General features: G+C 38.6%; 1 protein-coding gene and 1 pseudogene across 1 annotated transcript in view; one reads left to right on the top strand and one right to left on the bottom strand.

The window, feature by feature from the left end:
• The window catches only part of ABCC6 (ATP binding cassette subfamily C member 6), an 84,226-nt gene that overhangs the window by 17,650 nt on the left and 40,859 nt on the right, over positions 1–25,717 (bottom strand). The window contains 9 exon segments of the mRNA XM_056806308.1: positions 79–187; positions 2,293–2,350; positions 2,531–2,705; positions 6,659–6,826; positions 8,390–8,566; positions 10,009–10,135; positions 11,791–11,860; positions 14,283–14,364; positions 17,166–17,312. Of these exon segments, the coding sequence (XP_056662286.1) occupies positions 79–187; positions 2,293–2,350; positions 2,531–2,705; positions 6,659–6,826; positions 8,390–8,566; positions 10,009–10,135; positions 11,791–11,860; positions 14,283–14,364; positions 17,166–17,312 (1,113 nt within the window).
• Positions 3,792–3,892, top strand: LOC130455742 (U6 spliceosomal RNA; annotated as a pseudogene).

Genomic DNA, 25,717 nt, shown 5'->3' with positions numbered 1-25,717 from the left:
CATTGAGCTGCTGGATTCTCACTAGGCACAGACCTGTGGCAGCGATGGGCTAGGGAGGGGAGAAGAAACAACTGTTACCCTGCCATAGTGAACTCTGTCCCCTTCAGTCAGCTGTCCTGCCATCTTGGTGCCCTCAGCCCGGCTCTGTAGGGTTGTCCTGCCCTTTTCAGGGGAGTCCTTGATGAAGCTGCAAAATAGGACCCGTTATTAAGTCATATTTAACTTCCAGATCTCTCCCTGGTAGTCCCATCTACACTAGCATTTGAAAATGACAATTTTCCAAAGTTTGGCTTAGTATAAAATCATGGCTCTTTGAGAGTTGGAAGAATCTGAGATTGTCCCCAGCTGAAAAAAATAAATGGAAGGCAGACCTTGTGTAGGAAAAGTATTTGTGCAAAATTTGGGAATCAGTGAGTAATATTCCTAAAAGCCACAAACTTAATATTTCACGCATGGGTGAATTTTAAATGTGTGGTGTGGATGAAGACTGAAATCCAATCAACACAACCAAAAACAACAAAAAGGAGTCCCATCACAGGAAACTAGTGTTTCCCGTATGGGAAATATCTGAGGAGCCTAGTGTTCATCAATTCCGAATCAATTTTTAAAGTTAATTATTTATTTAATTAAAGCGGTCATGGCAGGGATGCCGTATCTTCAAGGCCAACTATTTACTTTCTTCACAAATAAAACTAAGATGAGATAAAGTTCATTAAGGACTTTTGCTCTATCATATCAGAGGAAAATGTTTGATCAACTTGGGATCCTGGTATAAAATGGGAAATGCAAATCTACTTGAGAAATATCAAAATTTATACGAACTCATTAATATATAAAATGTTATATGTTATATATTTATAAAATGATAAAAATATAATTTGCATTTATGTTACATATGCTTAAATTAAAAAAAAAAAACCTCTTATCATCTCATTTGATCTTCACAGCAGCCCTTTGATGTGGATAAGACGGGAATTATTAACTAGGCTTTCTAGATGAAGAAACTGAGTCCCAGAGAGGTTAGATAATTATTCAGATAGACATCAAGGTGGCACAGGGGGGATAGAGCACTTGGCCTGGAGTCAGAAAGACCGGAGTTCAAATCAGACCTCAAACACTTAATAGCTATGTGACCCTGGGCAAATCACTTAACCCTACTGGCCTCAGTTTCCTCATCTCTAAAATAATCTAGAGAGGGAAGTGGCAAACCATTCTAGTATCTTTGCTAACTAAATAGGGTCACAAAGAGTTGGACTAAAGCAATTGAACAAAAAAAAAAGAGAGAAAGAAAATAGTTGTGCCACCCAGATTTCTTTTTTTTTTTAAACCCATATCTTTTGTCTTCGAATCAATAATCAATACTGGTTCCAAGGCAGAAGAGCAGTAAAGGCTAGACAATGGGGGTTAAGTGACTTGCCCAGGGTCACCCGCCTAAGGTAGTGTCTGAGATAAGATCTGAACTCAGGACCTTGTGTCCCCAGACCTGGCTCTCTCCACTGACCCACTTAGCTGCCCCTGGAATGAATCTTTGAAGTATCTTTGAAGCCCCGCTTCTTTCTCCATGTTCCTGACTTCACTAAAGCTTGTTGGTGCTCATATCTGACGCAAATCCTGTCTGTAACTATATACATTCACCATTATATTCACTGACTCTTGGGGATCAGCTGCTCTGAAAAGAGAATGAATCTCCCAATCTCAGTCAGAAGAAATAATCATGGAACAATGTGCTACTATCCAAATAATGTGGTGAAAGGATCAATGAAGTAATCCCTTTAATGAACAATTAATTCCCATCTATTTTGTGCAAGGGTCTAGGTTCTTTGAGGGAAACAAATAGGAATAAGATCATTCCTTTTCTCAAGAAATTTATAATCTAGCAGTGAGTGTGGAAGGGAAGGCAAGACAAGTACACAGGTGGAGTCATTGAAGGCTTTAATGAGCATCATCTAAAGGATACTCATATAGACAAGTGCCTGGAGATCCTACTCCCAACTCCCTCTTGGAAAGGCAAGTTTGGTCCCCAGAGTTGCTAGCTTCAGCTTCCCATCAGTGTTCCAAAGTTCTCTGGGGGTTCAGAGGAAGAGTTAATCACCAAGGAAAAAGAGAAAGTTCTGGAGACGATTGATCAACATAGGGCTGCTTTCTCCCATTTCTACTTTTCTCTTTTTCTCCCTGCTCACCAAACCAAGGAACCTCAACCCGTACCAGGGGCTTCTGGAAGTTTTCTGAATTTGTGTATGTTGTTTCTGCCTGGGAACGATTATATTATGAAGGCAATAGTATTACACTGACCTGTCCGTCTTGTTTGTAGATGCTTCACTTTCAGAGATGTTCCTGGAGCTCTTAACTTCTGAAAGAAACAAGTTTGGGAAAATGGGCAATTTCTCCTGGGAGCTGTCCAACTTGGAGAATCAATGGGAGTTTAGAGACTTGAGGACAAGGTAGAAGCCTAAAGAATCAACCCCTCCACTCTCCTCCCCCTACCATAAAAAGAGATGGCCCACCCTACAGTCTGAAGGCAGGGAATTACCCTGGCTGGCATTGGCCTCTTCCTGTTTGGACTGGCCCAAGAAGTCTGTAAAAGGGCCATTCCTTTGTAGTAGCTCCTGATAGGAGCCACTCTCAACCACTGCTCCATCCGCCATCATAATGATGTAATCAGCCTGTGGAAGGATGTGGACTGCATGGGTCACAAGAATACGAGTCTAGGAAAGAAAGAAGTTAGAGGTATGAGTGTGGTTTTAAAAGGTGGTTTAAAAAAATTATAAACTTAAACAACAAATATGAACATTTCAATATACAAAGTAAAGGAATTATGAACGAAACTGTATCTTTTTAGAAAAGTATACAGGTAGGTCCTATTCCATACAAATTCTTGGACCTTGTAAAGTGGCCCCACATATTTTAAGGTGTCTATTTGATGTTTTTGTTGTTGTTTAGTCATTTCAGTTGTGTATGATTCTACATGACCCCATTTGGAGTTTTCTTGACAAAGATACTGGAGTGGTTTGCCATTTTTTCTAGTTCATTTGACAGATGAGGAAACTGAGGCAGTCAGGGCTAAATGACCTGTCCAAGGCCACACAGCTAGTTAAGTGTCTGAGGCTAGATTTGGAAGCAGGAAGTTTTCCTGACCTCAGGTCCAGCACTCTATCTGTCTCTATCCTTCTGCTTGGCAAGGATACAAACTTGTACAGCTATCCTTTCCACATCATGACTTTCCCCATCATGGTTTCCATATATTGCAAGTCAGCACAAGAAATGAAATGCAAATTTTGGGGGAGTTTTGCAGAAGTCACAGATGATACACAAAGGCTAGCAGACAACAGAGAAAAAGTTTAGAGACTCAGAAATGCATAATATCTATACCTATATAATATAAATCTATTTTATCTCTTATTACCATATGTATACATAATTTCTTTTACTATAAATATCCCATAAAAGAAAAAATTTAGATTGATTCTCTAGTACAGATGGAAGGCCAAAAAATTTTACATAGATTTTTCTAGATTGTGGGGGCACTGTGCCCCCATTATGGACGATGTGGAAGGGATACTGTATATGTGTCCACATACTTGAAGAGGTCACAGTCTGCTTTATATATATATATAATCTATTGCTGAGCAGTATGTAAATTGAAATTGGATTCACTGAATTTCACTCTTCCATTGACTTCCATTATAATATCAAAGATTCTTCCTTTTAATTTCTCTTTGATCCTCTCTTGGTAGCAGTTTCTAAGTTTCTCAGCTCTTCATCCTACTTTGTCTAAAAGTTAATGTTCATGTTTGCTTCAGCAGCATATATGCCAAAGCTGGAATGATAGAGAAGATGAGCATAGTCCATGTTCAAGAATGATATGTAAATTCATGATTAATTTCATATTTTTTTTTAAAAAAGCTAATGGACCCAAAGTAAAAACTACAGACCAATCTCCTTAATGGACAAAGATGCAAAAATCTTAAATAGGATACTAGCAAAAAGACTCCAGCAAGTGATCACGAGGGTTATTCACTATAATAGGAGGGATTTATACCAATAATGTAAGGATGGCTAAATATGAGGAAAACCATCCATGTAATCGACCATATCAATAATCAAACCAATAGAAATCACACAATTATCTCAATAGATGCAGGAAAAAGTCTTTGATAAAATACAACACTCATTCCTATTGAAAACACCAGAAAGTGTAGAAATAGAAGGGCCTTTCCTAAAAATAATAAACAGTATCTACCTAAAACCATCAGCCAACATCATCTGCAATGGTGATAAACTAGAAGCCTTCCCAATAAGATCACAAGTGAAACAAGGATGCCCATTATCACCTTTATTATTCAACATTGTACTAGAAACACTAGCAGTAGCAATTAGAGAAGAAAAAGAAATTGAAGGTATTAAAATAGGTAATGAGGAGACCAAGCTGTCACTCTTTGCAGATGACATGATCGTCTACTTAAAGAATCCTAGACCAAACCAAAAATCTAGTCAAAATAATCAACAACTTTAGCAAAATTGAAGGATATAAAACAAACCCACATAAATTATCAGCTTTTCTATATATTTCTAACAACACTCAACAGCAGGAGTTAGAAAGAGAAATTCCATTTAAAATCACCCTAGACAATATAAAATACTTAGGAATCTATCTGCTGAGACAAACACAGGAATAATATGAACACAACTACAAAACACTTTTTACACAATTAAAACTGGGATTAAAGATCCCAGCTTTTGGGACAAGAACCTACGATTTGACAAAAACTTCTGGGAAAATTGGAAAACGGTATGGAAAAAAATCAGGTTTAGATCAACATCTCACACCCTATACCAAGATAAACTCAAAATGGGTAAATGACTTAAATATAAAGAGTGAAATCATAAATAAGTTAGGTAAACATAGAATAGTATATGTGTCAGATATGTGGGAAAGGAAGGAATTTCAGACCAAGCAAGAGATAGAGAATATTACAAAATGTAAAATTAATTATTTTGACTATATAAAATTAAAAAGGGTTTGTACAAACAAAATCAATCCAACCAAAATTAGAAGGAAAGCTATTGGGGCAATGGCTTTAAATGATCACTATTGCAAATATGGATACTATGGAAATAGGTTTTGAACAATGATACATGAATAACCCAGTGGAATTGCTTGTCAGCTCTGGGAGGGGGGAGGAAAGAGAGAGGGAAAGAACATGAATCATGTAACCATGGAAAAATAGCCTAAATTAATTAATTAATTAAAAAATTTTAAAAGGTTAATGGTCTATCAATAAACACTTCAATCCACAAGATGAGACTAAATATTTGAAGGTGAATCCAAAGTGAATATTTCCATAGCTTCAGTAATGTTCTAACTAGGTCAGAGTGACTGGAATATTATCCCAGGATGCTGAAATTAAGGGGCCGACTAGGTGGCATAGTCAATAGTGTGGCAGGCCTGAAGTCAGGAAGACTCATCTTCCTGAGTTCAAATGTGGCCTCAGACTTTTGCTAGCTGTGTGACACTTAGCAAATCACTTAATCCTGTTTGCCTCAGTTTCCTTGTTTGTAAAATGAGCTAGAGGAGGAAATGACAAACCATTCTAGTATCTTTGCCAAAAAAAACCCACATGGGGTCACAAAAAGTTGGACACAACTGAAATGACTTGACCACAAAGCTGAAATTTACTTGTCTTCCTTCAGAAGGTAGAAATAACTAAGTTTAGCCACTAGTTATCAAGAATAAGTAGTTAAAATAGGAAGCTACACTTTCCCCTCTGTCTTCCCCTTCCCCCTTATTTTCCCCTCCTGGGATGGCAGACTTCTTAGTTGGGGCAGAGGTGGAATTCCTAGGTTTCTGCCTTGCTTTCCCCTGGAGTGGTGTCCTGAGGTACAAGGCTTCTCATTCACTTGCTGCCCAAATGAATTTGTCTTAGAAGAAAAAAGATTTTAGAATCCTTTTTATGTGGCTTGATTTGGCTTAGACATCAGTGTGATCTTTCACAATTCACCAGGGCTCAGTCCCTGTCCATTCTGAGCTCCCAGTCCATCTCATTGTCCTTTTGTTTCTGTCCTTTTTCATCTCTTCCCTCTCCCCAAGGAAGAGAAGCTAAAGGTAGGTGCCTCTTTTGTCTCCTATTGTAACATAATTATTTACATTCTGCAGAATGCACCTTTCCTAGCTGCTATGGAAGAAATAGGAAATGCCATTTCTAGTGGAAGCTTTGGAAGTGAAATGCTCTCCCCCCAATTTATCAATTTTAAAAAAATTTGAAGTTTCAAATATTAGATTTTTTTCAAAGTAGAGCCTTCCTAATATATGCATCTTAAAATTACCCAAAATATAAACCCACTCACTGACTAGTGCCTATGTTGTCTTTGTGAAAATATAAGGAGGTCTTTGAGGTCGGGGGACATAGTTCCCATTTGCCCCATAGCAACTAGGAGAGTTGAATTGTGCAGAATGTAAATATTTATGTAATTCCCGGACTAAAAAAGAGACAGCTTGGTGCTTCTCTTCCTTGGGGAGAGAGAGGAGACCAAAAAGGACAGTGAGATGGATGGGGGGTTCGGAATGGATGAGAGCTGGACCCTCATTCATTCTAGCCTGAAGCATCTGGCTGGAAGAGAAGGAGAAGGTTCCATTGTTTGTGCCCTTGAGGTACCATACCGTTCCATGGAGCAATCCTCCTGGCCCAATGACACGGTCAAAGATATGCTGGCCAACATGAGCATCCAAGGCTGCAAGAGGGTCATCTAGCAGGTAGATAGCTGCTTTCTTGTACACAGCACGAGCCAGACTCAGTCTCTGCTTCTGGCCTCCAGAAAGGTTGATGCCCTGGAGAAGAAGGTCCAAGAGCCAAGGTTAATCCTGAATATCTCCACATCTTCCTGCTGAGACAGGCTCTCTCTGGTCTGGCTCCTTCTGTCCTTATGATAAAAAGAAGACTTGCTAGGAAGCCCCCCAAATTCTTGTGAAAGACTGAGGTTTGGAATACAGAACTTCCCAGAGCCTTCCCTAAAAGGTAACCCAAAGAACTTAAACCAGACCCTGAAATAGCCATTTAGAGTAAGGAAGTGAATATGGTGGTTTCATTCAAATAGGCAACTTTGGGCTTTTATGAAATCCCTGAGGACTAAAGGTACAATTTATAGAATCATAACCTTGTTTTTTTTACATGAAACTGGATCTCTATTATATACATCTAGGTGGTATAGAAGATAAATTTCTAGATTTATAAGCAGGAATACTCGAGTTCATATCCAGCCTCAGACACTAGTGGGGACCTCGAAATAATTGATCTCAAATTTCTCATCTGTAAAATGGGGATGATAATAATAGCACATTATCTCCCAGAGTTGTTTTGAAGTATGAGATAACATCTGTAAAGTGCACTGCAAACCTTAAAGCATTGTTTACATATTAGCTTTTCTATACAACTTGCTTTTCTTTTAAAAAATAAACTCAACACTAGTCTACGAGAAACACACACTTTAAGAGCTAGAAGGAACCTTAGAGATTATCCAGTTCATTTCATTTTATACATGAAACAACTGAAGTCTGGAGAATAACCTAATTTTAGAGTAGTTGCTGCTACTTTTCTTGTTCACTAGTTCAGGAAATCTGGGTTCAGTGTAGCCATGCTAACCAGGCAAAGGAAGTTCTTTCAAGTCTCTACACCTCAGTTTTCTCTTCCATGAAACAATGGAGTTGGACTAGATGATCTTTCTTGCTTTGATTTTCTGTGACTCAATAAGAGACAGAGACGGTCAGATGGCTAGTTAATGGCACCACCTTCCACAGGAAGCCTTTCCCAATACTTCTTAATTCTAGAGTCTCCCTTCTATTGATTATTTTCTATTTATCCTGTACTTAACATGTTTTTATAAATTTGTCTTCGTATGTTCTCCCCCATTAAACTGAGAGCTCCTCAAAGGCAGGGGCTACCTTTTGCTTTTCTTGGTATCTCTAGTTCTTAGCCCAGTGACTTAGCATAGTGGGCACTTAATAAATGCTTTTGGAAAGACTGGTCATGTTGGACTAGATACTATTCTTGATTCCCAGTTATTGGAAGGACTCTCTTTTCTACTTTTACAACATGCAGCTTTTTTCACTTTTCTCCTGAATTCCTTACCGCCCCCCACTTCTTCTTTTTCTTTTTTTCTTCTTTATTCTCATCATCCCTACAAATGCCTTAGCTTACCTGAATGATACCCTCACATATCACTTAGATCAGATAGAGGCATCCAGGTGGTACAATGAACATAACATGGACTTGTAGTCACAAGGATCTGCTGTGTTACCTTGGACACGTCCTCTGCCAGAGAAAAGGCTAGCGGGGGGGGGGGGGGTAATTGGGCTGCCTTAGCAATTTGGAGAGGTACTGAGACGCTGACCAACCTGTTCGCCTATCTCTGTGTGAATTCCAGCAGGAAAACTTGCAAGGTCTGGAGGCAGTGCACAAGCTTCCAGAACTCTGTCTAACCACGGCATATTCAGCTCCTGTCCGAAGCACACGTTCTCTTCCACTGAAGCATTCTGGATCCAGGCTTCTTGGGGCACATAAGCCACTGAGCCCTAAGGGGGGAAACCACATAGCATATGTCCCAAGGAGAGCAAAGATGGAAAGAAAGTTCTCATATACAACAAACTATTCATATTCATGGACAGAATATGGGCCTGTAATCACCAAGATCTGCACTGGACTCAAGCTTCACACACTAGCTGTGTTACCTTGGACACCTCCTCTGCTGGAGAAAAGGCTAAAGGGGGACCTTGGTATGGCAGCAAAGAACTGGAAACAAAAAGTAGGTGTCCATTGAATGGGGAATGGGTAGACAAATTGTGGCACATGAATTCAATGGAAAATGCCTGTGCTGCAAAAAAAATTGACAAATATAAAGAATTCAGAGAAGCATGTGAAGATGTGTTAATTGATGTAGAACAAAGCAAGCAGAACCAGGAATATAATATACACAGTGAGTACAACAATGCAAATGGGAAGAATCACAACAGCAGCACCATCAAAACTGAAAGCTACAAAATTATAATGACCCCAAAGAATAGATATTAGAAGGTACTCTCCTTGATTCCTTGCAAAATTGGGAGAGGATGAATATAATGAGACTGTATTAGACCCACTAGTCCCTCTAGACTGGTGAGTCTAGTCTTGGGTGCCATGTCCTTTTTTATTGATATCTCTTGTTTTTATATCATGTTTATTTGATAATATATATATATATATATATATATATCCTTCCTCTATTCCTCACAGATCTATAGGAAAGAAGGAAGGAAGAAAGGAAGGAAGGAAGGAAGAAAAAGGTAGACTAAGGAGAAGGGAAGATAAGGAATGAGAAAGGAATGAGAGGGGAAGGAGGAAAAGGGGAAAGGAAGAAAAAGGGAAGAGAGGGAAGGAGGGAGAGAGAAGAAAGGAAAGAAGGAAGTAGGGAGGAAAGGAAGAAGGAAAAGAAGAGAAGACAGGAAATAAAGAGAGGGAGGAAAAGAGGGAGGGAAGAAGAAAGGAAGCTGAAGGAAGGAAGGAAAGACAGGAGGGAGGGATGAAGTCTAACAAAACTTGCACATCAATTAAGTTTGACAGTATATGCAATGTTTCTCATTAAATTAGAGTGTGCCCAAAGCAGGGTGACAAGGATGGTGAAAAATCTTAAAAATCATTTTTAAAATGAGGTTTTGATCAAGGAGTAAATATTTTTAGCCTAGGAAGAAACCTGAAAGAGTGCTAAATAAATGAGAGTCTCATCCAATAGTGTTGTTGGGCATGACCATCTCTGTTTCATTGATGCAGAAAATAAGGTCTGGAGATGTTAAGTAACTTGCCCCAAATCACAGAGCAAATTCAGTGGATCTAGGATTAAAATCTACGTCTTCTGATTTCCAGGGGTTTCTTCTGGGAATTCTTGATTGCAAATGGGAAGACTAGAAAAATATTTTTGGTTGGGAACTGAGTTCCCATAGCTTCTTTTCCCAGGAGATAGGTAGGGTGTCTGTGACCTTACCTTAATGTTTACATTTCCCTCCAACTTGGTCAGTTCTCCCAGGATCGCTGATAGCAATGAGGATTTCCCTGAACCCACTGGACCAGTTACAGCAAAGAAGGAACCCCGTGGCACCACCAAATTTATTCTAATAAAACATGGAAGAAGACCAAAAACAACAACAACAAGGGAATTGGGGGGGGGGTATACTCAAACTATGAAAACAAAATGAAAGCGCTAATGATCCAAATACTAGTCCATATGGATTATTTTTCCTACACATTACAGTTTGTGGCCCACCTATGGATTTTCCAAAGAATGAACACCCAGGAGTGGTCATTGGGCAGCTCTTCTACCCAACATATGTCTAACTAGCTGTTCATGTACCTGCCACCTCTGGTCACATTCATAAGTTTAAGAAGAAAATATTAGGTGCCTACCATGTACAAGAGCACTGTGGGAGGCACTTGGAACAACACAAAGACAAAAATGAAAAACAGAATCTGTGTTATAAACACCTACATATTTCTCAGCCTTTTCTTTTCTCTCCATCATGATCACCTTCCAACCACCCAGACAAATGGGACACACATATGCTGGATGTACTTTCCTGAAATGGTTGTGATAATAGTGATAATAAGTGATCTCTATGAATGAGACCCAAATCTCCTCCCTTTCCCCTAATCGATGAATTTGGGTTTTTTTATCTATCATAAATTGTCACCAAACAACCATCCCTATGAACGTGGGCATAGGGCAAGGGAGTGCTTGGGGACCCTGGGCTTAGCAAGTGAAGGAAGGAGTAGCCAGCATGTGAGTAGACATGATCTACTACCTAAAACTCTTACCCTTTCCAGACTATCCAAGTGTCATATACTAGTTGCCCCAAAAAGGATTCTGGGGAACATTATCAAGTCACAAGACTTTTTTAGGGTACCCGTGATGGGGGAATCTGGCAGCTATAACTAATCTGACAGAGCCATAACTAAGGTGTGGTGTCTAGGGCTTGGTCCTCATCATATAGTAATTTAGAAAGCACAAAAGTTTAATATGTGTTACTCAGAAGGTAAAAAGAATTTAAATTTGAATAAAATTAAAATGAATTATTTGGCAGAAAGAAAGCTACCTGAGGCTTCTATTTTTAAAAAACCCTTATCTTCTGTTTTAGAATTTATATTAAGTATAGATTCTAGGACAGAAGAGTGGGTAAAGGCTAGGTAAATGGGATAAAGTGACTTGCCCAGGGTCACATAGCTAGGGATGGCTTCTGTTGTTATCACCTACCTGTAAGCTACTATAGTAATGAATTCCCCTTTTCATTTGACTGAATTTTTCTTAAATAATGAGTGATAATAAGTAATGAATAGATAATAAATTATTGTTCTCATATTATGAATTACAGGATCTATTTGGAAACAAATTTTCTGCTACTTTCCTTGGGTGCCAAAATTCCTCGTCAACATTTGTCACCCATCCTGGTTTCACCTCTTTTGGCCTGTTTTTTCCCCCCCCCCTTATGAAGGGAAGTTCTGCAAATGCGACAACGACAATGGAGGAACAAGCTACTGTAAACAATTGCGTGCCCTTCGCAATTCCTTGAGATTCACTACACTAGAGTAAGAGAAATGACTAGAAAGTACAGATTCTCCTTAAATGTCCAGAGATTTAAAAAAAGAAAAAGTTACTCACAGGTAGAGTGAAAGTTTGCATTAGAAATAATCAGTCTCTGTTCCAGGTCTGTTTTTAAGGGGGGAATTGTGAAAAAAAAAAGATAAGAAAAGAAAGAAAGAAACAATTTTATACCTTTGAAGGCAGGGAGAATTTTCCTGGGACCATGCAAAGGTGCCATCTTGGACAGAGATGCTTTCCTCCCCTGTGACAGAAACCCATATTTCAGCTTTGAGGATCAATTTAGCACATTCTCCTGGTCCTTATATTCCTCTTCCTTCTCTCCATTCTAGGTCACTCACAACAGTCACTTGTCCTTGGGCCTCAATTTCCTTATCTGAAATGTGTTAGAATCAATGGCCTCCAAGGTCCCATCTATCTATCTATCTATCTATCTATCTATCTATCTATCTATCTATCTATCTATCTATCTATCCATCCATCCATCTATCTGTTTTTCTTTCTGTCTGTCTCTATCTAATAAAATAATTTCTATTAGCATTACTATTCCCCTCTAAAGAGCCAGGAAGATGAGAGGAAGTTTAGATTCTTTTATTTGTCTTAAATGATGAATAATAATAAGTAATGAATACATCATTACATACATAATACATATGAAAACATAAATACATAATACCATCCTTATTATTGACTCTGGTGAAAGGATTGGTAAGAAAAGGGTATTTGGAGTATAGGGAAGAGCGAATGAAATAAATGGTTTAACCAACATGCGGCTTTAGCAGGTATGGTTTATATGTTTATGTTTGGCTTCTCACCCAGATCATAAATTCCTGAAAGACAGAGATACTGATCACCCTCCTGCTCCCTCCTCTACACTCTGGCCAATGTCTAGTTCCTAAATTTGGTGATTAAAGTTTGAGGTGTTATCAGTAGATTTAAGTTCTCTGTACCAATAAATGGGACAGCTAGGTGGCTTAGTGGATAAAACACTAGGCTTGGAATCAGGAAGCTCATCTTCATGAGTTCAAATTTAGCCTCAGATACTTACTAGCTGTGTGACCCTGGACAAGTCACTTAACCTTGTCTGCCTCAGTTCCTCATTGATAAAATGAGCTGAAGAAGGAAATGGCAAACCACTTGAGTGGTCAAGAAAGTGGTCAAGAAAGGGGTCACAAAGAGTCAGACATGACTGAACAACAAGATACCAACATATAAGTTATTAAGAGTACAGAGGACTATTTACATTGTTTATATCTAAGGAATCTAAAGAGGCGTTTAGAAGAACTGAAAGAAAAGAATTTGGTCTTTAAAATGGAGAAAAGAATCCCATCTTTTCCCCTAGGATCTATTAATAATACAGGCAATTGGGAACTCAGCAACATAGTGGTCACTCAGATACTTGAAGAAGGCTATTGCACAAGGACAAAATGGATAAAGGAGAAGCGGAGTACCATAGCCAAGGTAGAGTCACATGAAGCAGGGAAGTCATTCCTTCTCTGATGACTCAGCATCAGTATCATAGGATTATAAAAAGGACTTTAGAAGCCTTTTGGTCCATGTTTATTCTATTAGACGTAGAATTTGAACTCGACTCTTCTAGATTCTAGGGCCAATACTTTACTATGTTATGCTGTCTCTCTGGTATTAGGAAGTTATTATGAGAAGACTTTGCCAATTTACTTCATTTGGAAACCTATAGCAGTAGGTTGGGGTCCCCTTTTGGACTTTCTGAGGCTAACTAGAGGAAGTCTATCCTACTTAATTTCAGGGGGGCCATAGATCCTTAGAATAGATCCATAGAATATACCTGATAGAACTAAAAAGTCATCTCATTCTCTGGTTCTCTGTTCCAAAGGCTACACCAAAGCGCTGTCTTTCTTCTCTTGCTTTCAGCAATGACAGCCAGACCTACTTTTTGGGGGTCCTCCTAAAGCCTTGACTCAAGAACTCAAGAGTTCTCTTTCCTGCCCTTTGGTCTTGCCCCATGGCAATTGTCTCTAACCCTTAAGAACTCTGCTCATGAAATCTCCCTAGGTTAAAATAAATCTGTAAGTTGAATTATCATTGTGCAATTATCATTGAATTTTTCATTTATCTTTAATCACAACACCATTTCTTTGTGTGTTTGTCTTGGATGGGGGTCGAAGGAATAGTGAAAAATGGCAAACAAAAAGCTCTACTTGAGATTCCAGGAAAATAAAACAAACTCATTTATTTGGCACTCACCAGTATCTGGGAAGGATTTCCACACAGTTGAATTTTCCAGGCATTCAAAACTAACCTCTGAGCCCCAATACATGAAACATTTAAATTATTTTGGATGGAAGTAATTTAAAATGTTGTTTGCTTCCATTCGTCTTTAACTTTTTCTTGATGACTCAGTTCTCATTATGAATAACTACTTCATGGTAACCTCAAGGCTTACTGTGGACCCATTGCCCTCTGTGGCCTCAGTCTTCAGTGCTCTTGGAGTTTGGAGGCCTGTTTTTTATACTTTATCTGAATCCTCTCTTGCTGTCATTTATCATTTTTGGCTGCTGTCTGTAAGGGACCCCTAATGCTATTTATTATACCACGCTGCCTCTCCTTGGTACCTCAAGAAACCTTTAAACAGTCTGATCAACTCAAACCTCCCACATGGACCTATACCTAAGCCCGGTACATACCCACAGGAGTTGTGCTGATTGCTCTGGGCTCTACCTCTTCCAGATGGAGGAAGGCAGCTAGGCGGGCCAAGGAAACCCAGGCCTGGAGATAAAACCAAAGTTCAGTGGTTAAAGATCAACACAAGAAGGAGAAGAAGCCAATGTTCTGATGTAATTCTTTGAAAATCTATCTTTTGGAGCAGCTAGATGGCTCAGTGGACAGAGCACCAGGCTTAGAGTCGGGCAGGAGGACCTGGGTTCAAATATGGACTCAGACACTTCCTAGCTGGGTAACTAAATAAGCCACTGCACCCCTCCCTCTTACCATATCAATTCTAAGATAGAAGGTAAAAATTTAAAAAAAAAATAAAAAAATCTATCTTTTTAAAAAAATAAAATAATAAAAATCTATCTTTTTAAAAAATAAAATAAAATAAAAATCTATCTTCTTTAGCTGGCAAGGGAGAACAAAAATGAAGGAAGTTTTTTGTTTTTTTTTTCATAGTAAGAACTCCAGGAACCATGAAACCAAGATTCTAGTCCAAGTTCTGCTCCAGGTAACTATGTGGCCTTAATTATGTCACTTCACTTCTCTCCAAAAATAACTATCTGTTATAACATGTTGCCTCTTATTTGAACCTCAATATACCTTTAAACAGCCAGCTCAAAACTATATATATATATATATATATATATATATATATATATATATATATATATACACATACATATATATACATATATATATATACATACATATATACATATACATACATATATATGTGGTTTTTTTTTTTTTAGGCACAAGAATGGTAAGGGCTAAGCAAGTGGGTTAAGTCACTTGCTCAGGCTCATATGGCTAGGAAATGTCCGAGGCCAGATTTGAACTCCCAGACCGCCTGTCTCTAGACCAGGCTCTCAATCCACTAAGACATTAAGCTGCCCCCATGAACTCAATCTATAACACCAACCACCCTCCCTATCGCATGCGCAAAATGTGATAGTAAGTACAAGAGTGTTTTGAAATTGTAGCAAAGCAAGTTATTATCTGGTTTTCCACTTAATTAAAATTGTTCCTAGAATCTATAATTATGAAGAAGAAAGATGTAAGGGTAGAAGAGTCCCTGCCTTGAGGAGGGATGAGTTGAATTAGTGGTACAGATGCTCATGGAACAAGATTTGATGGTCCTCCCTCTACCTCTCAGACTTTTCTTCCCTTTTCTCTTTTATCTGCTTGTTTTATTCAATCTTCCTTTGCTCTTCTCCCTTGTTTCCTCTCTTCTTTTTCCTCTTCTACCTACAGTCTCTTTCTGAAACTATCCTCTGTAAGGTTGCTAAAAACTGCCTTGCCACCAAATCTAATAGACCTTTTTTTTTCAGTTTTCACTTTCTTTGACCTCTCAATATATTGACTCCTACCCCCTTTCCTTTACTATTCTCTTGTCTCATGGGTTTCTCTTGTGGTTCATTCATATTTCAGTCTCATTTGCTGGCCCTTTGTCCTTCTTGTACCCCCTAAATATGAATGTTCCCCAAAAACTGCCCTTTGTTCTTTTTTCTGCTCTTTCTACATTCTTCCTTTTGGTGATCTTTTTTTAAAAAATTATTAAAACCCTTACCTTCCATCTTAGAGTCAATACTGTGTATTGGTTCCAAGGCAGAAGAAACCTAAGGGTTAGGAAACTAGGGTTAAATTACTTGCCCAGGGTCACACTGTTAGGAAAAACCTCTCCTACTTCAGTCTTGTTTGTTGGCCCTTTATTCTTCTTGCACCCTTAAATATGACTATCCCTGAAAGATTATCTTTGGTCCTTTTTTCTGCTCTTTCTACATTCTTCCCTTTGATGATCTTTTTTTTTCATAAACCCTCACCTTCCATCTTATAATCAATACTAAGTATTGGTTCCAAGGCAGAAGATCAGTAAGGGCTAGTCAATGGGGGTCAAGTGACTTGCCCAGGGTCACACAGCTAGGAAGTGTCTGGGGCCATATTTGAACCTGGGACCTCCCATCTCCAAGCCTGGTTCTCAATCCATTGAGTCATCTAGCCGTCCACTTTGGCAATCCTTTTTACTTCCATGGCTTAATTTGTCACATCTGTGCAACTGAGTTGAATAAGAGTTTACTTGGCTCTGTGGATCAATCGGTTTCATGGGTTTCACTTTAAGAAAACTCTTTGTCTATGATGTAGGGGGAGGTGAGCAGAACCAGAAAAACAACGTACTCAGAAAGAGCAATCTTGTATGATGATCAATTGGGAAAGTCGTAACTATTTCTCAGCAGCATAATGATCCAAGACAATCCTGAAGGACTTATGATGAAGAATGAAGATGAAGAGTCTGAATACAGATTGAAGCTTACGTTTTGAGACCTTATTTTTCTTTTTGTGTTTTCTTTCAAAACATGGCTAATATGGACATATATTTTGCACGACTACACTCATATAACCTATCTCAAATTGCTTGCCTTCTCAGGGATGGGAAGCGGGGTGGAGAAAGGGAAGAAGGGGGAGAATTTGGAAGTCAAGACTTAAAGAAAGAATGAATATTGAAAATTGTGTTTCCATGTCATTGGGAAAAAATAAAACATTAAAAAAAAACAATAAATGCAACAATAAAAAAGAGAACCCTACATACAAAGACGGAGGATCCAAAACAGATGACTATGCAGGTGACTTCCTGAATCTGTATCTCTAATCCTGATCTCTTCCCCTCTATTGCCAATATCATATTTCCAGTTGTCCCTTGAACATCTCTGCCTGAACATTCCACTAGCACCTCATGTCACAAAGAGGAATCTCTCCCCAAACTTGTTGCTCCCTATAGACCTACACTTACTAAAAGAAAGAGGTTTAAGGGCTCCATGGCCACTAATTCAGTAAGTTCCTCGTTCCTTCTGTCTTACCTGAAAGATGGTATTGATGGAAAATGGCAGGAAAGCCTGGGCCCTATTGAGAATATTGATGATTGTCAGAGCCACAAAAGCTTTTTCAGCATCCAGGACATGCTTTTCATCTGTCAGGGCATGCACAGCAAACATGACCAGGGCAACCTGGGTTGAGAGAACCCAGAGAGAACAGTGAATGAAGTTATACAAGTGGGAATTCTTCACCCAATCAAAGGAGTTAGATCTGTCCTAAGGGATCAGGATCCTGGGACTGATTACTTTTTTAATGTGCAGCCTAATTAGGAATAGAATCAGTCTATGTTTATGGGCAGTGATGTAGAATAGTGGATGGAGCACTAGCCATGGAGTTAGGAAGACCTGAATTCAAATCCAGCCTGAGATACTTACTAGCTGTGTGACTGTATGAGTCATTTAACCCTATTTGCCTCAGTTTCCTACTCTGTAAAATGGGCTAGGAAAGGAAATGGCAAACTGTTTCAGTATCTCTGCCAAGAAAACCCCAAATAGGGTCATGAAAAGTCAGATATGAGTGAACAATAACATGTATAGGCAAATGCCTACATGGTACTATGCTGTAGTAGAAAGGGTCATGGAGTCCCATTAGCTTTCCGTGTGAACTTGTACAAGTCATCATTCTTTGCGACTCAATTTCCTCGAATCTGTAAAATGAAAAGGTTGAATATTTGACTCTTAAGGCACTTTCTAGCTCTAACAGTTTGTGATTCTTACAAGGTTTGATTCAAAAATATTCAGGAAAAAGTTGCCATGATCCAAAAAATTCTCTCCTATCTGTCTTGCCCTGGTTCATGAAATCTCTATCACTCATTCTTTTAGGTTAGAAGTTTCAACCTTGTTTATGTCCTGGACCCCTTTGGTAGTCTAGTAAAGCCCATTGACCCTTCTCAGAACAACATTTTTAAGAATAATTTCTGATTAAATAAAATGCTAAATTTGAGTCCAAAATTAGGGAAAATAAATGTAATATTTTTATCCATTTAAGTTCATGAAACCCCTGAAATCTGTCCATGAACCCATGCTTATGAACCTCTGCTATGGGGTTTTAAGGTAGTGAAGGATAAAGATTTCTTTTAGAATATAAATGTGAAACACTTCTGGTCAAGATGGTGGCTTAGAGAAAGCTAAAGTTCAGATCTCCGGAAACCCTTCCCAACCAAACTCAAACTATATGCTCCTAGGGCACCGAAATTCAAAACAAACAACAGCATAGACCCCGGGAATCCTCCTCCTGGACCTGGACCTGGATCAAAAGGTACGGCCCCCTCCAAAAGCCAGAACCTGAGATCACTTGGATCTAAGGGGTAGGTAGAAGGAAGGTCCCAGGACCCATCCCCCCCAACCCAGAGCACTGAGTCCGAGGCAGCAGAGGGAACCTCAGAGCCTCAGGGCTGGCTATCCTGAAGGCCTCTTCCCGAAAACAACCTGACCCAGTCACAGAGGCACCCAGACAGCAGGGAAAAAGAGAGACGGGGAGCCTGCAGCCCCCTGGCTGGATCCTTCCCTCTGAGTGTCATGGAAGGTTCCTGCCTCAAGGCATACTCAGTTCAACCCAGGGAAAGTTAATCCTTTCAGGAGCCCTCTGAGCTCCAGGAAGCCATGGCCCTTCCCCCCTCAGAGTGTAGGCTCTTCTAGCTGGCTAAGGCACTGAAACAAACACCTCGCGGAAAGGGCCGAGCCAGGCTCAGAGTGTGGAAGTGGGGCAGTGGAGAAGCATCGGGAGGGAACTGAGGAGGGCAGTAACACAGAAACATCAGCAATTCCTGGCCTCCCCGGGAAGACAGAACAGGTGAGGAGAACAGACAATTTGCCTAGGGCTAAAACCTCTGAACAACAGACAGAGATAAGAAAAGCTAGTCCTCCCCACTCAGATAGAGATGGCAAACTCCACAGAAGCACAAAAGCCTCAAAATTCCAAGAAAAACAAGAAGAAGGGGGCGACTTTGGACGCATTTTATGGAGCAAAAATACAAAATACAGAGGAGATAGAAGAGGAAACACAAGCAAATGCTCCGAAACCTTCCAAAGGAAACAGAAACTCTCCATAAACCCATGAAGAATTTGAATCGGAAATGATAAAAAAGATGGAAGCCTTCTGGGAGGAAAAGTGGGAAATAATGCAAAAGAAATTCACGCATCTACAAAACCAGTTTGACCAAAGTGAAAAGGAAAACCAGGCTTTAAAGGTCAGAATTAGGCAACTCGAAGACAACGAGCAAGAACTAATAAAGCAAAGCCAAAAGGCCAAGAAGTTAGAAGAGAACATAAAATATCTCACTGACAAGGTCACAGACTTGGAAAATAGAGGGAGAAGAGACAATTTAAGAAGAATTGGACTACCAGAAAAGCCAGAAATAAATAGCAAACTCGACAGCGTAATACAAGATATAATCAAAGAAAATTGCCCAGAGATTCTAGAACAAGGGGGCAATACAGGCACTGAAAGAGTTCACAGACCACCCTCTACACTAAATTCCCAAAAGACAACTCCCAGGAATGTAATTGCCAAATTCCAAAGCTTTCAAGCAAAAGAAAAAATCCTACGAGAAGCCAGAAAAAGACACTTTAGATATAAAGGAATGCCAATCAGGGTCACACAAGACCTTGCAAGTTCCACTCTGAATGACCATAAGGCATGGAACATGATTTTCAGAGAGGCAAGAGAGCTGGGCCTTCAAACAAGAATCAGCTACCCATAAAAACTGACTATATACTTCCAAGGGAAAGTATGGGCATTCAACAAAATAGAAGATTTCCAAATTTTTGCAAAGAAAAGACCAGAGCTCTGTGGAAAGTTCGATATCGAAAAACAAAGAGCATGGAATACCTGAAAAGGTAAATATGAAGGAAAGGGAAAAGGAGAAAAATGTTATCTGTTTCTTTTACTCAAACTCTCTTCTATAAGGACTGCATTTATAACAATCTATGTATATTAACATGTGGGGAAAATGTAATGTGTAAATAGGAGGAAAAGAAAGACCAAATAAAATAATCTTTCTCACATAAAGATTCACATGGGAAGGGGAGGGGAAGAAAACTCCTATAAGAAGGAGAGGAAGAGAGTTTTTACTTAAACCTTGCTCTCAGGGAAATCAACTCTGAGAGGAAAGAACATCCAGATCTATTGGGATCTTGAATTCTATCTTACCCATCAAGGGAAGGGAGAAGGGAAAACCAAGGGCAGTAGGGGGGAGGGAACACAAAAAAAAGGGAGGGAAGAAGAGGGAGGAGGGGGAGGGAAAAAAAGGTAGAGACTAGAAAGGGAAACATATCAAGGGAGGGGACAAGGGGGACTGATTTAAAGTAAATCACTGGACTAAAAGGTAGAGCTGAAGAAGAAAGGTTAGAATTAGGGAAGGATATCAAAATGTCAGGGAGTCCACAAGTGACAGTCATAACTCTGAACGTGAATGGGATGAACTCACCCATAAAACGTAGACAAATAGCAGAATGGATTAGAATCCAAAACCCTGCCATATGTTGTCTTCAAGAAACACACATGAGGTGGGTAGACACCCACAAGACCAGAATTAAAGGATGGAGTAAGACCTTCTGGGCCTCAACTGACAGAAAGAAGTCAGGAGTTGCAATCATGATATCTGACAAAGCCAAAGCAAAAATAGACCTGATCAAAAGGGATAGGGAAGGTAATTATATTTTGTTAAAAGGGACTTCAGATAATGAGGAAATATCACTAATCAACATGTATGCACCAAATAATATAGCACCCAAATTTCTAATGGAGAAACTAGGAGAATTGAAGGAAGAAATAGATAGTAAAACCATATTAGTGGGAGACTTGAACCAACCATTATCAAATTTAGATAAATCAAACCAAAAAATAAATAAGAAAGAGGTAAAAGAAGTGAATGAAATCTTAGAAAAATTAGAATTAATAGACATATGGAGAAAAATAAATAGGGATAAAAAGGAATACACCTTCTTCTCAGTGCCACATAGCACATTCACAAAGATTGACCATACATTAGGTCACAGAAACATGGCACACAAATGCAGAAAAGCAGAAATAATAAATGCAGCCTTTTCAGATCACAAGGCAATAAAAATAATGATCAGTAATGGTACATGGAAAACCAAATAAAAAACTAATTGGAAATTAAACAATACGATACTCCAAAATCGTTTAGTTAGAGAAGAAATTATAGGAACAATTAATAATTTCATTGAGGAAAATGACAATGGCGAGACATCCTTTCAAATCTTTTGGGATGCAGCCAAAGAGGTAATCAGAGGTAAATTCATATCCCTGAGTGCATATATTAACAAACTAGGGAGAGCAGAGATCAATCAATTGGAAATGCAAATAAAAAAACTCAAAAGCGATCAAATTAAAACCCCCCAGGAGAAAACCAAACTAGACATCCTAAAAATTAAGGGAGAAATTAATAAAATCGAAAGTGATAGAACTATTGATTTAATAAATAAGACAAGAAGCTGGTACTTTGAAAAAACAAACAAAATAGACAAAGTACTGGTCAATCTAATTAAAAAAAGGAAAGAAGAAAAGCAAATTAACAGCATCAAAGATGAAAAGGGGGACATCACCTCCAATGAAGAGGAAATTAAGGCAATCATTAAAAATTACTTTGCCCAATTATATGGCAATAAATACACCAATTTAGGTGATATGGATGAATATATACAAAAATACAAACTGCTTAGACTAACAAAAGAAGAAATAGAATTCTTAAATAATCCCATATCAGAAAATGAAATCCAACAAGCCATCAAAGAACTTCCTAAGAAAAAATCCCCAGGGCCTGATGGATTCACCGGTGAATTCTATCAAACATTCAGAGAACAGTTAATCCCAATACTATACAAACTATTTGACATAATAAGCAAAGAGGGAGTTCTACCAAACTCCTTTTATGACACAAACATGGTACTGATTCCAAAACCAGGCAGGTCAAAAACAGAGAAAGAAAACTATAGACCAATCTCCCTAATGAATATAGATGCAAAAATCTTAAATAGGATACTAGCAAAAAGACTCCAGCAAGTGATCAGAAGGGTCATCCACCATGATCAAGTAGGATTTATACCAGGGATGCAGGGCTGGTTCAATATTAGGAAAACCATCCACATAATTGACCACATCAACAAGCAAACCAATAAGAACCACATGATTATCTCAATAGATGCAGAAAAAGCCTTTGATAAAATACAACACCCCATTCCTATTAAAAACACTAGAAAGCATAGGAATAGAAGGGTCTTTCCTAAAAATATTAAACAGTATATATCTAAAACCATCAGCTAATATCATCTGCAATGGGGATAAACTAGATGCATTCCCAATAAGATCAGGAGTGAAACAAGGATGCCCATTATCACCTCTACTATTTGACATTGTACTAAAAACACTAGCAGTAGCAATTAGAGAAGAAAAAGAAATTGAAGGCATCAAAATAGGCAAGGAGGAGACCAAGTTATCACTCTTTGCAGATGACATGATGGTCTACTTAAAGAATCCTAGAGATTCAACCAAAAAGCTAATTGAAATAATCAACAACTTTAGCAAAGTTGCAGGATACAAAATAAACCCACATAAGTCATCAGCATTTCTATATATCTCCAACACAGCTCAGCAGCAAAAACTAGAAAGAGAAATCCTATTCAAAATCACCTTAGACAAAATAAAATACCTAGGAATCTACCTCCCAAGACAAACACAGGAACTATATGAACACAACTACAAAACGCTCTCCACACAACTAAAACTAGACTTGAGCAATTGGAAAAACATTAACTGCTCATGGATAGGATGAGCCAATATGATAAAAATGACCATCCTACCCAAACTTATTTATCTATTTAGTGCCATACCGATTGAACTTCCAAAAAATTTCTTTACTGATTTAGAAAAAAACCATAATAAAGTTCATTTGGAATAACAAAAGATCAAGGATATCCAGGGAAATAATGAAAAAAAAAACACAAATGATGGGGGCCTTGCAGTCCCAGACCTTAAACTATATTACAAAGCGGCAGTCATCAAAACAATTTGGTACTGGCTAAGAGACAGAAAGGAGGATCAGTGGAATAGACTGGGGGCAAGCGACCTCAGCAAGACAGTATACGATAAACCCAAAGATCCCAGCTTTTGGGACAAAAATCCACTATTCGATAAAAACTGCTGGGAAAATTGGAAGACAGTGTGGGAGAGATTGGGAATTGATCAACACCTTACACCCTACAGCAAGATAAATTCAAATTGGGTGAATGACTTAAACATAAAGAAGGAAACCATAAGTAAATTGGGTAAACACAGAATAGTATACATGTCAGACCTTTGGGAGGGGAAAGACTTTAAAACCAAGCAAGACATAGAAAGAGTCACAAAATGTAAAATAAATAATGTTGACTACATCAAATTAAAAAGCTTTTGTACAAACAAAACCAATGTAACTAAAATCAGAAGGGAAACAACAAATTGGGAAAAAAATCTTCATAGAAACCTCTGACAAAGGTTTAATTACTCAAATTTATAAAGAGCTAAATCAATTGTACAAAAATCCAAGCCATTCTCCAATTGATAAATGGGCAAGGGACATGAACAGGCAGTTCTCAGAAAGAAATCAAAACTATTAATAAGCACATGAAGAAGTGTTCTAAATCTCTTATAATCAGAGAGATGCAAATCAAAACAACTCTGAGGTATCAACTCACACCTAGCAGATTAGCTAACATGACAGCAAAGGAAAGTAATGAATGCTGGAGGGAATGTGGCAAAGTAGGGACATTAATTCATTGCTGGTGGAGTTGTGACTTGATCCAACCATTCTGGAGGGCAATTTGGAACTATGCACAAAGGGTGATAAAAGACTGTCTACCCTTTGACCCAGCCATAGCACTGCTGGGTCTGTACCCCAAAGAGATAATGGAGAAAAAGACTTGTACAAGAATATTCATAGCTGTGCTCTTTGTGGTGTCCAAAAATTGGAAAACGAGGGGATGCCCATCAATTGGGGAATGGCTGAACAAATTGTGGTATATGTTGGTAATGGAATACTACTGTGCTTAAAGGAATAATAAAGTGGAGGAATTCCATGGAGACTGGAACTTCCTCCAGGAAGTTATGCAGAGCGAGAGGAGCAGAACCAGGAGAACACTGTACACAGAGACTAATACACTGTGGCATAATCGAACGTGATGGACTTCTCCATTAGTGGCGGTGTAATGTCCCTGAACAATCTGCAGGGATCTAGGAGAAAAACACTATCCATAAGCAGAGGACAAACTCTGGGAGTAGAAACACCGAGGAAAAGCAACTGCCTGACCACAGCGGTTGAGGGGACATGACAGAGGAGAGACTCTAAACAAACACTCTAATGCAAATACTAACAACATGGCAATGGGTTCGAATCAAGAACACATGTGATACCCAGTGGAATCACGTGTCGACTATGGTGTGTGGGGGTGGAGGAAAAGAAAATGATCTTTGTCTTTAATGAATAATGCTTGGAAATGATAAAATAAAATATTATAAAATATATATATATATATATATATAAATGTGAAGTAGGAAAAGTGACAAACTGAATTAGTTTTTATAGCCACTAAAATCTTTTACAGAATTAATTTTTTCACAAAATATTAGAGGATAAATGGAACTTGAGAAATCATGTAGTCTAATGCCATTATTTACAGATGAAGAAACTGATCCCCAGAGAAGGGAACTGACTGATCAAATGTTACACTTCTAATTAGTGGAAGAACTAAGACTAGAACTTGGTTTTCTTGATTTCTAGGTCAGCGATTTTCCCATCCTATATTAACCCTAACGGAGAGCAAGGTCCTCAGTAGCAATATCTTAACTCCATTACTAGAATGTAAGTTCTTAGAGGGCAGACACTGGGTCTTTAATTTTTTTTTAAACCCTTACCTTCTGCCTTAGAATCAATACTGCATATTGGTTCCAAGGCAGAAGAGCTGTAAGAGCTAGGCAATGGATTTTGTAATCTCTCCCTCTGTCTCTTTAAGAGGCAGAAAAGAGGCAGGAACAGAAACATTTCTAAGTAAGAGCAGCAGAGAGCTGAAGATTCTATTACCTAGGAGATGTAAACCTTAAAATTTCTTAGACTTATAAATGTTGGAAATTTCACCATTGGGAAATTTCATACTTGGAAAATTTCTTACTGATAGTCTATTGGAATGTGAACCCCATTGGCATGGGAGGTTCCTCCTCCTCCCTTCTTAAGATTACTTTAGGACAGAAACCTTTTGCTGAACAATGGAAAGGGCTTTGACCTATGCTTAAGCATAGAACAGGAGGTTCTTTGAGTCATGATTGATTTTAGAATTGATACAATAGAGATACTTGGAATGACAGAACCAGGTCTTGGAAATTACAATCTACACCCTACTCAGTCCTAACAGGATTTAGGAAGGGCTGCAGCATAGATCAAAATTTAATTATTCCAATCTCCACCCTACTCAGGGTAACAGGATTTAGGAAGGGCTGTAGCAAAGGATCAAGATTTAATTATTTGAGAATATGACCTTCAACA

This window comes from Monodelphis domestica, chromosome 7, assembly GCF_027887165.1.
Source record: "Monodelphis domestica isolate mMonDom1 chromosome 7, mMonDom1.pri, whole genome shotgun sequence".
NCBI classification, from domain to species: Eukaryota; Metazoa; Chordata; class Mammalia; order Didelphimorphia; family Didelphidae; genus Monodelphis; species Monodelphis domestica.
This window is presented reverse-complemented; position numbering and strand designations above follow the sequence as displayed.